Here is a 12,159-nt window from a genome sequence, read left to right as displayed (position 1 = left end):
AGGTACATTTACACCATGGAATACTACTCAGCTACTAGAAACAAGGAAATATTGAAATTTGCAGGCAAATGGATAGAACTAGAAATGATCATCCTGAGTGAGGTAACCCAGACCCTGAAAGACACGCATGGCATATACTCTCACTTATAAGTGGATATTAGCCCAACATAGATGTCCTCTGAGAGACTCTACCCAGCGGGGGATCAGGACAGATGCTGGGACTCACTGCTGGACTCTGGGTGGAGCATTGAGTGTGGTATAGAAGAATGGGGGGATAGAAGGACCCAGAGAGTTCAGGAGCCCCACAAGGAGACCATCAAGGCTGGTGGATCTGGACCCAGAGGACTCTGCACAACCTGATGCACCAACCAAAGAGAATGCATGCAGTACACCTAGACACCCTGTTCAGATCTAGCCAATGGACAGCACATTCTCCATGGTTGTGGGAGAGCAGAGACCGTCTCTGACATGAACTCTGGTGCCTTGGATTTGACCACTTCCCCTTCATGGGGAGGCCTGGCAGCACACAGAGGAAGAGGAAGCAGGCTATCTGGATGAGACCTGATAGACTGTGGTTATATGGTGGGGGAGGAGGTCCTCTTCTGTCAGAGGTCTAGGGGAGGGGACTAGGGCAGAAGAGGGAAAGAGGCTGGGAACAGGAAGATACAAGCAAGGGGGATAACATTCCTAATTTAATCTGAATAAATTATAATAAATTAAAATGTTTTTTTAAGTCTGGGTGTAGGCTGGATGTGGTGGCACATCCCTTTAATGCCAGCACTGGAGAGGCAGAGGCAGGCAGATCTCTGTGAGTTTGAGGCCAGTTTGGTCTACAAAGTGAGTCAAGACAGCCAGGACTACAAGAGAAACCCTGTCTCAAAAACAAACAAACAAACAAACAAAATCTTGGTGTAGTAGTGCAAACCTCTAATCCACTACTCGAGTGGTAGAGGCTGGTGGGTGGATGCCTGAGGCTTGAAGCGTCCAGCCTAGCCTAAACATCAGGCTCCAGGCCAATAAGAGAATCTGTTTCAAAAAATAAACAAAAGAAAAAACTAGAGGGTACCTAATGAATAACAATGCCTCAGGTTGTCCTAAGGCCTCCACATGCACCTGCACACACAGTCACTATCTAAACAATGTACACAGTGAAACCAAGTAAGTACATAGAAGGAAACTCTAATAAAGCCACCACAGGAATGAAACAGGTTATATGTGTGGTCATGGAGAGATATCCAAGGAACACTATGAAAAGTAGAAAGTCTTCAATTTGTACGACAGATAAATTGTACAAGAAACAAAACTGATGACAACACTAAAGTTAGAGCCTTGCCATAATGCAATTATAATAAAATTGATTCATCACATTTTTTTAAAAAATACATGCATCTAGAAAGTACTAATATATATAGTACAGAACACTCCTGTTCTTCCTCACCTGCAGCTGTTTGGCAGACAGATCTTTTGTTCCTCTGAATACATAACTTTTTGAAATGCCTTCACATCCAAGCTCATGGACCTGCACCATTCTCCCAAAAGTAATCAGTCCAACCAAAGCTGTAGGTGGCAAAAGACTCAGTGACATCTGCATGGATTCCTTCAGAGCTTGTAAATCTTCATCTTCTATGCAAGTGTCAACCACATAGAGAAAGATCAAAGGCATCTGGGGGCCACGCTTTAAAAAGAAAATGCAGAAAGGAAAGCATTTAAAAAGATAATAACATTTTAGCACAATATTCAAGACACTCAATCAGGAACTAATTAAAAATGCAAACTGAGATATCAATGTGTATATACAATAAAATTTTTTAAAGATTTATTATGCATACAATGTGTTTCCTGCATGTGTGCCAGCCCACTAGAAGAGGGCACCAGATCTCATTATAGATGGTTATGCGCCACTATGTGGTTGCTGGGAATTGAACTCAGGACCTCTGGAAGAACAGCACTTCAGTGCACTTAACCTCTGAGCCATCTCTCCAGACCATACAATGGAATTCTAATAAAGCCATATAGAAATGAAACATGTTACATGTGTGATCCTGGAAAGAGATCCAACACACAGCACTGAGTGAAAATTTAAGTTTAAAGGGCTTACGAGGCATCTCAGCAATAAAAGCACTGTGGCACAAGCCTGCTGACCTGAGCTCATCCCCAGGACCCACACTTCTGAAAATTGCAAACACACACTATGGTATCCAAACACTCACATACACACACACACACACACACACACACACACACACACACAATAACATTTTTAAAAAAATATTTACTTATTTATTATGGATAGAGTATTATGCCTGCACATACACCTGCATGCCAGAAGAGGGCACCAGATCTTATTGTGGATGGTTGTGAGGCACCATGTGGTTGCTGGGAATTGAACTCATGACCTCTGGAGAAGTCAGTGCCCTTAACCACTGAGCCATCTTTCCAGCCCACATATAATAACATTTAAATTTAAAATGTTGTGAAGGAGAGCCAGGCATGGTGGTGCACGCCTGTATTCCCAGCACTCTGGGAGGTAGAAACAGGTGGATCACTGTGAGTCCAAGGCCAGCCTAGTGTACAAAACAAATCCAGCACAGCCAAAGCTTCACAGAGAAACCCTGTCTCGGGGGTAAAAATTGTGAAGGAAAATTAAAATTAGAAACACATATATAGCTGGGCATGGTAATGCACACTTTTGATGCCAAAACTCGAAAGGCAATCAGGAAGATCAACATAAATTCCAAGGCCAGCATGGATTCACAGCAAGACCCTGCCTCAAAAACCACAATATATACATACATATGTATAAATATAAATATATATATATGTGCATGCATTTATGTGTATATATTTAGCTTGGTGTGATAACACACACCTTAAATCCTAGCACTTGAGAGGTCAGAGTCAGGCAGATCTCTGTAAGTTCCAGGCCAGCCAGGGCTATCCAGCAAGATCCTGTCTCGAAACATATGCACGCACACACGCATGCACACACAGAGAGAAAGAGAGAAAGAATAGACTTTGATTTTCCATTTAGTTACATGTGGTTTAATTTCTTTATTACTTTTCAAACTGAGTGTGCTAACGCACACCTGTGACCCCAGCACTGGGGAGACAGAGGCAGGAAGACCAAGAAGGGTTAAAGGTCATTTTCATCTACATAGGAAACTTGAGGCCAGCCTGACACACATGAGTCTCACAACAACAACAATAATAATGTTATTACTGTTTTTAAGTACTTTTCAAATAATATTTAGCAATTACAAAGTTTCAGGCCAAGTATGGGTATGCCTTTAGTCTCCGTTACTCAGGGTGGGATCACTTAGAATGATAATTTCAAGATATGCCTGGTTTAATAACAAAGTGGAGTACTAGATAAAAAGTAATCAAGATAATATATTTTTTAAAATCATAAACCATGTACTGAGTTTTGGGTCAAAACTGTATAAAAAAGTTAATTAGCATTCTATTAACAAGACTATTTCTGTAGGTATAGTAATTTTTTTTTTATTCTTTGGTTTGTTTGGGTTTTTCCACTTTTAACTATGTATGCATGTGTGTGTGTGTGTGTGTGTGTGTGTGTGTGTGTGTGTAAGTATAAATGCAAATGCCCTCAAGTCCAGAAAGAGCATCCGAATACAGCTGCAAATACAGACAGTTTTGAACAAGATGACACAAGCACTGGAAACTGAACCCAGGTCCTCTGCAAAAGCAGCAAGTACTCTTAACCACTGAGCCAGCCTAGCACAGTTATAGTTAAATAATTTTTTAACTAAAAAATAATAATGAGATGTTTATAAAATAATTATCTAAGACTGGGAAGACTTTTCTGAAAATCAAAAACTAGCAGGTTTGACAAATGTAGTGACTGATTCAAGTGAATCATAATTCTGCACCTATACCACACTCAGTTATTTTATATTGGCCAGGCATTATGGCACACACCTTTAATCCCAGCACTCAGGAGACAGGCAGAGGCAGCCTGCTCTACACAGGAAACTGCAAGGCTTCAGAGACAGACACTGTCTCAAATATATATTCATATTTTTAAAATTGAGTGGAGAGTGGGGTATGACTTTCACACGAACTCTGGTGCCTCATATTTGACCATGTCCCCTGGAGGGGAAGACCTGGTGGCACTCAGAGGAAGGACAGCAGGTTACCAAAAAGAGACTTGATACCCTATGAGCATATAGAGGGGGAGGTAATCCCCCTCAGGAACAGTCATAGGGGAGGGAAGTAAGGGGAAAGTGGGAGGGAGGGAAGAATGGGAGGATACAAGGGATGGGATAACCATTGAGATGTAACAAGAATAAATTAATAAAAAATTAATAAAATAAATAAATAAAATAAAATTTCTACATTTCTTAAATGTTTGTTGTTTTGAAACAAAGTCTCATAAGGCCCAGGTGAGCCTTGAACTTACAGACCAAGGTGACCTTGCTCTCCTGCTCCTCTCCTCCCACAACCTAACATGCTCACTCTCCACAATTAAATCTAAAAGTACCTATGTAAAGCTGTTCACACAAGGAAGATAAATTATTTTCCTAATGCAACAACATGTTCGTTCATAAATTCAGGGACACATCAGCCGACTTTAGCACTTTACTGACTAAGTATATGACAAGAGAACTCCCAATTATAAAACAAAGCTTGTACTCTTTTGCTTACCGATCACGTCACACCATCCTACCCAGGATCTGACCAGTCATCAAATAATTCCAGTCAGAAATTACCTTCATCAAGTTGACTTAGTTCTTAGCTTTGAAATGCTCAGTTCAATTTGCAGTCATGCCCTTAAAGTCATCTTAACTTCCATAATTAGTGTGACAAAAGCCCTACTTATAGCTTTCTTAAATACCTACTCTTCCGCTCTTACCAGAACTACATATTCAATGCTTGAAAACTGGGGTAAAAGCTCGGCCGGCTGGTTCAATTCAGATATCCCAGCATACGTAGGTGGAAACTACAAACAGAAAAACAAAATACATTACCAAATTATTTGCCAGAAACAGAAATACAGTCTTAAACTCAAAATTATTTCCTTATCATTTAAATTTTCTGACTGGTAGGGGGTGGGGGTGAGGAAGCTGGTTTGGTTTAGTTTTGGTTTTTGGGTTTTGAGACACGGTCTTTCTGTGCAGCCGTGGCTATCCTGGAACTCACTATGTAGACCAGTCTAGTCTCTCTTCAGGCTGGTGAGATGACTCAGTGGATAAGGGCACTTGCTTCCAACCCTGACTACCTGCGGAGGATCCCTGTGGCCCATAGATTCTAAGGAGAGAAGCAAATCCCTCACGGTGCCCCTGGCTTCCATATGCTCACCACAGCATGTGCACACCCATCACATGCAACCAACAAATGTAATGAAAAGAAAAATGTTTTGATATAATTATTCTATCCTTTTTTCAGTAAGCATTTCCCTGTATGACAAGCACTACTACATTAACATCTGTAAGCGTGGTTCTTACCTGATTCCTTTGGTAACAAAAGTTGCAAGCCCAGAGTTTTGCTCGATAATCCACTTGACTGTTATAAGAAAAGACAGTTAGTTAGGAAATGTTTCAGTTCAATTTTACAACGGTCTTAATTTAAATAAAATTAATTTCTTTTTTTAAATATTTATTTATTATGTATATAGTGTATACAGTATATAGATGATTGTGAGCCACCATGTGGGTGCTGGGAATTGAACTGAGGACCTTTGGAAGAACAGACAGTGCTCTTAACCTCTGAGCCATCTCTACAGCCCAAATAAAACTAATTTCACTCAAAAGCATGGATGGATTAAAATTGATGATCAAAGTGATTTGGGTTTTATTGGGGGCATGAGGGGTTGAACCCAGAGCCTCATACACGAGGCAAACATTTACCACTAACTAAATTGTACCCTGAGAATGGGTTGGGTTTTTGAGGGGTACAAGATCTTGCTAAAATGTGTAGGCAAACAGCCCCTCACATCCTTAGAATTACAGGTCTTTACTACCACACCCAGCTGCAAATACTATTTAAGTGGCAATAATAAAGATTAAAGGCCCAGCAAGATGGCTTACTGGGTCAAAGTGCTTTCCAAGAAAGCCTACCAACCTAGGATCAATATGAGACAGCCAACTCCCAAGCTTGTTCTCTAACCTCTACACACATAGCACCACACATCAACGCACACATACAACTTTTTTTTTTAATTAAATAGATAAAGAAAACAAAGAGAGATTTCTAGAGGATGTGTTTGGAACAGCTCCTTTAGAGCAGAGCCATCTTGGCTAGGTGCAGTGGTACACATTTGCAATCCCAATACTTAAGAGACCGAAGCAGGGGAACTTCAGCAAATTCAAAGCTAGTCTGTCCACACAGCACGTTCCAGGCCAGCCAGGGATACACAGAGAGATTGCTTCAAAAAACATGAATCTCAACAACAAAGATAATGTCAAATAAAAACAAAGGAGAGCCTGCAAAACTGAAAGAGCAGCCTGAAGGAGAAGCCGCCAGTGACAACTGGAGGCAGAGGGATGCATGGAGAAGGAACAACATTAGCAAAGTTCCTGGCTGGAAGTAAAGTTGCTATGCTCCAGGCTCAGAATGAGAAAAGATGGTAGGTGTTACATCTATCAGAAAGACAGACTAAGCTAGGCACTAGCAAGCACCAAGTAAAAGACAAAGAATCCATAATGCTCTGGGCGTAGAACTGACTACATCTGCTAGCAGATTAGACTGGAGAAGAGGTAGAAAAAAGACAAGTTTTGTTTTCTGAGATTTTCCCTTAGAAATAATAGCGCCAGCTGGGCGTGGTGGCACATACCTTTAATCCCAGCACCCACGGAGGCAGAGGCAAGAGGACTGCTATAAATTCAAGGCCAGCCTGGTCTACAAAGCACATCTACGACAGCCAACACTACACAGAGAAACATGTCTCAGGGAGAAAAAAAGAATTCATAGCACCTTTTGACTGAGCAGTGGTGGCACACACCGTTAATCCCAGCACTCGGAAGGCAAAGGCAGGTGAATCTCTGAGTTTGAGGCCAGCTAGGTCTACAGAGTGAGTTCCATGCCAGCCAAGGGCTACACAGAGAAACTGTGTCTCAAAAAATATATATATGTAGGGCTGGAGAGATGGCTCAGTGGTTAAGAGCACCGCCTGCTCTTCCAAAGGTCCTGAGTTCAATTCCCAGCAACCACATGGTGGCTCACAACCATCTATATAATATGATCTGACACCCTCTTCTGCAGATAAAGCACTCATATACAATAAATAAATAAATTTTAAAATATATATATATATGTATGTATGTGTGTGTATGTATATGTGTGTATGTATATGTAAACATAGATATATATGCACCTTTGAATATTACACCAACTCAACTAGGACTTTTCCAAGTTATAAGGTACGTTCATACATAGCCAATACCATTGGTCAGTACCCTTCAATAGATATACTAGTTTTTACAATGACATTTATATCTGGTCTCTTCATATTACCAGTTCACTGTACTAGAGTACTAAAATTTAAGTTCTTTGGATTTCTTTGCCTAAACTCTAAACAGATTAAAAAAAAAAGAAAGAAAGAAAGAAAGAAAATGGAATTCTTATATAAATAAACAAGAAACTATTTATTTTCCTTTTCTTTTTGTTGAGATGATCTCATGTAGCCCAAGTTGACTTTGAACTGGCTATGTCGCTGCAGATAATCGTGAACTTCTGAGTCCCCTGCCTCCACTTTCTGAGTGCTGAGATCACAGGTGTGCGCTGGCTTATGTGAAGCTGGGGGCTGGACCCGGGGGCCCTGTGTGTGGTGGGTAAGCACTCTATCAGTAGGGCTAGACCTCCAGCACAAATTCCAGTTCGGAACGGTATACCAGGTAAGTTTTTTCCATGCATTTTAGTTACCATAAAGGATTCAAAACTGCGCGGCAGGTCGTCCTGCTGCACAGGACAGGCTCATACTGAATGGGCGGTAAGTCAGGTCTCTCCTTCAGAGGCGTAAACAGGGCTGCCACTGGGACAACCATTCTTGTAGCTTCCAGCCGACTAGATGGCCAAACATTCCAGCTGAAGCGGACCCCATCCCGTTCTTCATTTTGTTGGATAAACTCCAAATAGGTTGTCATTGTAGAGCTTGATTCTTATTTCTGTCTGAAACATAAATGAAACGATATTTAAAAATCCAAAAGCCTCAGAAGAAATTCAAAGTATGTATGTTTTCCCACCTTTGGCTCAGTAGATAGAGGCTGGCTGTTGGGTTCAGTTCCTAGTGCCTACATGGCAGCTTACACCCACACTGTATCACTCCAGGATCTGGCATGCTCTGACACCTGAGGGCAACAGGCACACAAGTGGTGCACACCTGAGGGCAACAGGCACACAAGTGGTGCACACCTGAGGGCAACAGGCACACAAGTGGTGCACACCTGAGGGCAACAGGCACACAAGTGGTGCACACCTGAGGGCAACAGGCACACAAGTGGTGCACACCTGAGGGCAACAGGCACACAAGTGGTGCACACCTGAGGGCAACAGGCACATAAGTGGTGCACACCTGAGGGCAACAGGCACACAAGTGGTGCACACCTGAGGGTAACAGGCACACAAGTGGTGCACAGACATCCACTCACAAAACACCCACACACATAACACAAAGTATTTTTCAATTAAGTTTTAAAAAATAGAAAATCAAGCCAGGCAGTGGTAGTGCACACCTTTCCCAGCACTCAGGAGGCAGAGGCAGGAGGATGGCTGTGAGTTTGAGGCCAGCCTGGTCTACAAAGTGAGTCCAGGACAGCCAAGGCTACACAGAGAAACCCTGTCTCGAAGGGGGAAAAAAAGAAAATCAGGGACCTATAAGTTGATATTAAAATTGCTAAGAAAGATGGTATGAAAAGAACCTGATTTTAAATGAACAGGATTTGTGGCCTTATTTTAAAAAGACTCGAAAAACCCTGCTGTCTTTTCTGCCGTTTGAGAATAAACGACAGAGTGCCACATGTGCACCATCAAGCAGCCCTTCACCAGACACCCAATATAGCATCCTGATCTGGGATTTCTGCCAAAACTGAGAAACCGAGTTTCTAGTCAGTAAAGATGCATGTAAGACCAAGCTAGGTAGAGTTGTAGATACTGTCGTATCTAGGATTAACTCAGTGAGCCATCCCACACTGACGGCTTGAATGGCTTTCCATGTGTTGCTGGGCTGTTTGCTAAGCTCTGCCCTTGGGAAGAGAAGTAACAAGCCCATCTGTTATAACTAGCAGAGAAAGGCATGGTGGTAAATGCTTATAAGCCCAGCACTAGGGGGGGCAGAGACAGGAGGATTGCTATTACCTGGGTTACAGGTTGACAGAAACCCTGTCTCAAAGGAACAAAACTAAAAATAACGTGAGAGGAGAAAGGGAGCAGAGGTCATAAGATAATCATAAAACATCTTTTGCTTCCCCTCTCCCTCCTCTGTTTGAATGCAGACTTCATAAACTATCTTTTTTTTTTTCTTTTAGGAATATAAAATAAACATGTTTTTCTTTGGATCCTCAATAATGTTTACAAGTGTAAGGAGATCCTGAGAACTGCTGCCTTCATTCTCACTCAATGAGAAAGATTAAAAGACACACATAAGCAAGTCAGGTTTAGGTTGTGGACTAGACACTGTTTTTTTTTTAAGCATGTTATATCTAGAATCCCTCTTTAAATGATTTATTTACCTTATTTTATGTGTATCGGTTGTTTTGCTTGCATGTTTTGCCTGTGTGAGGGTATCAGATTCCCTGGAACTGGAGTTACAGACTGTTATGAACTGCCACGTGGGTGCTGGGAAAACCCTAGTGCTCTGGAAGAGCAGCCAGTGCTCTTAGTGGCTGAGCAACTCCGCAGCCTGTGAACTGGATTCTATTCCACATCCTTGTATTTTATTAGGACATACGAAGTGGCACCTGAGTGACATTTGAGGACAATTTCCCTCTTCCTCAGTTTTTTTCTCTCAACCTCTCTGCTCTAAACCATATTCACTCACTGAGATCCACTGAGATCCACTGTGTCTCTTAGCATTCCCACATTGCAGCAATCTTTTGAAGCAAGCTGCACCTGGTCTTGCTTTGTCCAGCTACATGGTCATGTACCACACTTCCTTATCTCACTTTCAAAAGTACTAACAGCTCAAATAAAATCACAAACCCCAGCTCAAAAGTCCTTTCACAAGCTTAATGTAATGACATTATTTGGCAAGCACCCTATTACCTAATATTAACATTAGCCTAGAATATAAAACCAGACAGGCATGTTGGCGCACACCTTTAATCCTAGTACTCGGAAGCAGAGGCAGGTGGATCTCGTGTCAGTTCCAGGCCAGCCACAGTGACACACAGACAGACAGACAGACAGACAGACACACGCACGCACATATCCTGGAATATTGTTAGAATGCAGATTTAAGAAACCCATCTTATTAAAAAGTGACGTTAAGATACAAGGCCATTCTAAAGAAATAGCCACTGTTTTCCATAATTTGTAGCTGTGGGAACTATTTAAATACTTTCTCCTGATAAAATCAAAGCATCCTGTCACTTTAATGTAGCACAGCAAATATTTTCCCACACTATCTTGAAAGGCTTTCCCTACGAACTACTTTACTCTATCCCAATTTTAAACTGCTTATGCATTCCTACTTGAAAAATATACAAACTCTAAATAAATTTAAGTTCCTTACTTATTTGTTACCATTGTACCTCTCTACTCTTCAGTTGTAAATTTTCTTTTATATATATTTTTATTTCATTTTTGTATATAGTTGTTTTGCCTGAATGCATGTCCATACACAACATGTGTGCAGTGCTATGGAAGCCAGAAGAGGGGGGCATGGACCCACTAGAGATGGAGTTACAGATGATTTTAAGCCAGTAGAGAGCCTCTGCGTGTGTGTGTGTGTGTGTGTGTGTGTGTGTCATAGATGGTTATAAGCCAGTAATGAGCCACTATATGTGTGTTAAAAATGGTTGTAAGCCAGTAGTAATCCACTCTGTGTGTGCGCACGTGAGTGTGTTTGTGTGTGCATTCATCTCGAAGAGCAATCAGCGCTCTTAACTTCTGAGCCATCTTCCCAGCCCCAGTTTTAAATGTTTCAATGAAATGGACTGAGAAACAAATGTTATGCTCTTGGGCAATAAACTTCTCTGGCCTTCAATTTTCACATCAGTTACATGAGAAATTTCAGGCAATGATACTATAAGTCTATAAAACAACTGAAAACGATGGAATTTTGACGATACTAGAAAGAAGGATGATTTAATATTCATTTATATGTAAATTTCTTTAATCGTGGCTTGGGCTGGGATTGTGTTAAAACCTGACAGAAGTTTAGGTGTGAAGATGAATTAAACATCTCCACTCAGTCTACCTATGGATTTCCTACTCTTAGTTACCTTCCTTTCCCACAAACAGTAAATAAAGGTGTACGGACAGAATGAATGCCAGAGTGCACGCTATTGCTCGGTCCTGAAAACTAATCATTAGTAATCAGGGCCCAAGGTATTTTTCATCTTAACCTTTATAAGGCCCAAGGCCAAATTACGGGTGATGCAGTCACCCGGGCTCAAAGTCTAGGGCACTCCTGAGCAGTCAAGAAACCGACCCAAGGGCCCCAGGGCACCGGGGCCCTGGGCAGGGATGGGAACGCGTGTCATTCGGTAGGTAGGGGTGGGTGCAGGGCCAGAGGCTCAGAGCTCCGTTCTCCACCCCGCTCCCACCCTTCCACCTAATCCAGGAGGGCTGGAGATGAGGGCGCTCCCGGCGACACCGGCGCTGGGCCACAGCCTCCGGCGCGCCACGACGATCAGGCTAGGGCACAGCGAGGACAGAGCCAACACCGTCCTAAGACGCTGGGCCCGCTGCCCGCCTCCCAGCGCCAGCTTCGCACCCGGGTGGTGGAGCTCAGAAGGCGGCCGAGACACCAGCCCTTACCCCAGTACCTTCCTGGGAGCTCCACGCCGGACGCAGCCTCCGCCTTGCAAAGTCAATCTCCCTCTGCAGCCCTGGAGCAGCCGTGGCACCGCAATCAGGGGCGGCCCCGCCCCGCCCCCGGCCTCCGGGAGGGCCTCGGCCTGGACAACATGGCTGGTGCCGCCTCTGCCACGTCAAAGGGGAGGAGGAGAGGAGGTGCGAACACCGGAGGGGCGGGGCGAG

The 12,159-nt window shown here is 42.7% G+C and overlaps 1 protein-coding gene across 4 annotated transcripts in view; it reads right to left on the bottom strand.

Annotated features, from left to right (window-relative positions):
* SEC23A (SEC23 homolog A, COPII coat complex component) overlaps positions 1–12,129 on the bottom strand; it is a 57,036-nt gene extending 44,907 nt beyond the window's left edge. The window contains exons 1-5 of one of the 4 annotated variants that reach the window (XM_084792731.1): positions 11,938–12,129; positions 7,882–8,127; positions 5,466–5,523; positions 4,874–4,960; positions 1,439–1,675 (exon numbers count right to left, since the gene is read on the bottom strand). In XM_084792731.1, the coding sequence (XP_084648857.1) occupies positions 1,439–1,675; positions 4,874–4,960; positions 5,466–5,523; positions 7,882–8,102 (603 nt within the window). In that variant the 5' untranslated portion in view covers positions 8,103–8,127; positions 11,938–12,129. The remainder of the gene's footprint in view (positions 1–1,438; positions 1,676–4,873; positions 4,961–5,465; positions 5,524–7,881; positions 8,128–11,937) is intronic. The other 3 variants (XM_084792732.1, XM_084792730.1, XM_084792733.1) reach the window with 3 other exon arrangements.
* Positions 12,130–12,159: the final 30 nt, after the last annotated feature.

Source organism: Acomys minous (assembly GCF_964271855.1).
Source record: "Acomys minous genome assembly, chromosome: 8".
Taxonomy (NCBI): domain Eukaryota; kingdom Metazoa; phylum Chordata; class Mammalia; order Rodentia; family Muridae; genus Acomys; species Acomys minous.
The sequence above is the reverse complement of the archived record's forward strand: the minus strand, read 5'-3'. Positions and strand labels throughout refer to the sequence as shown.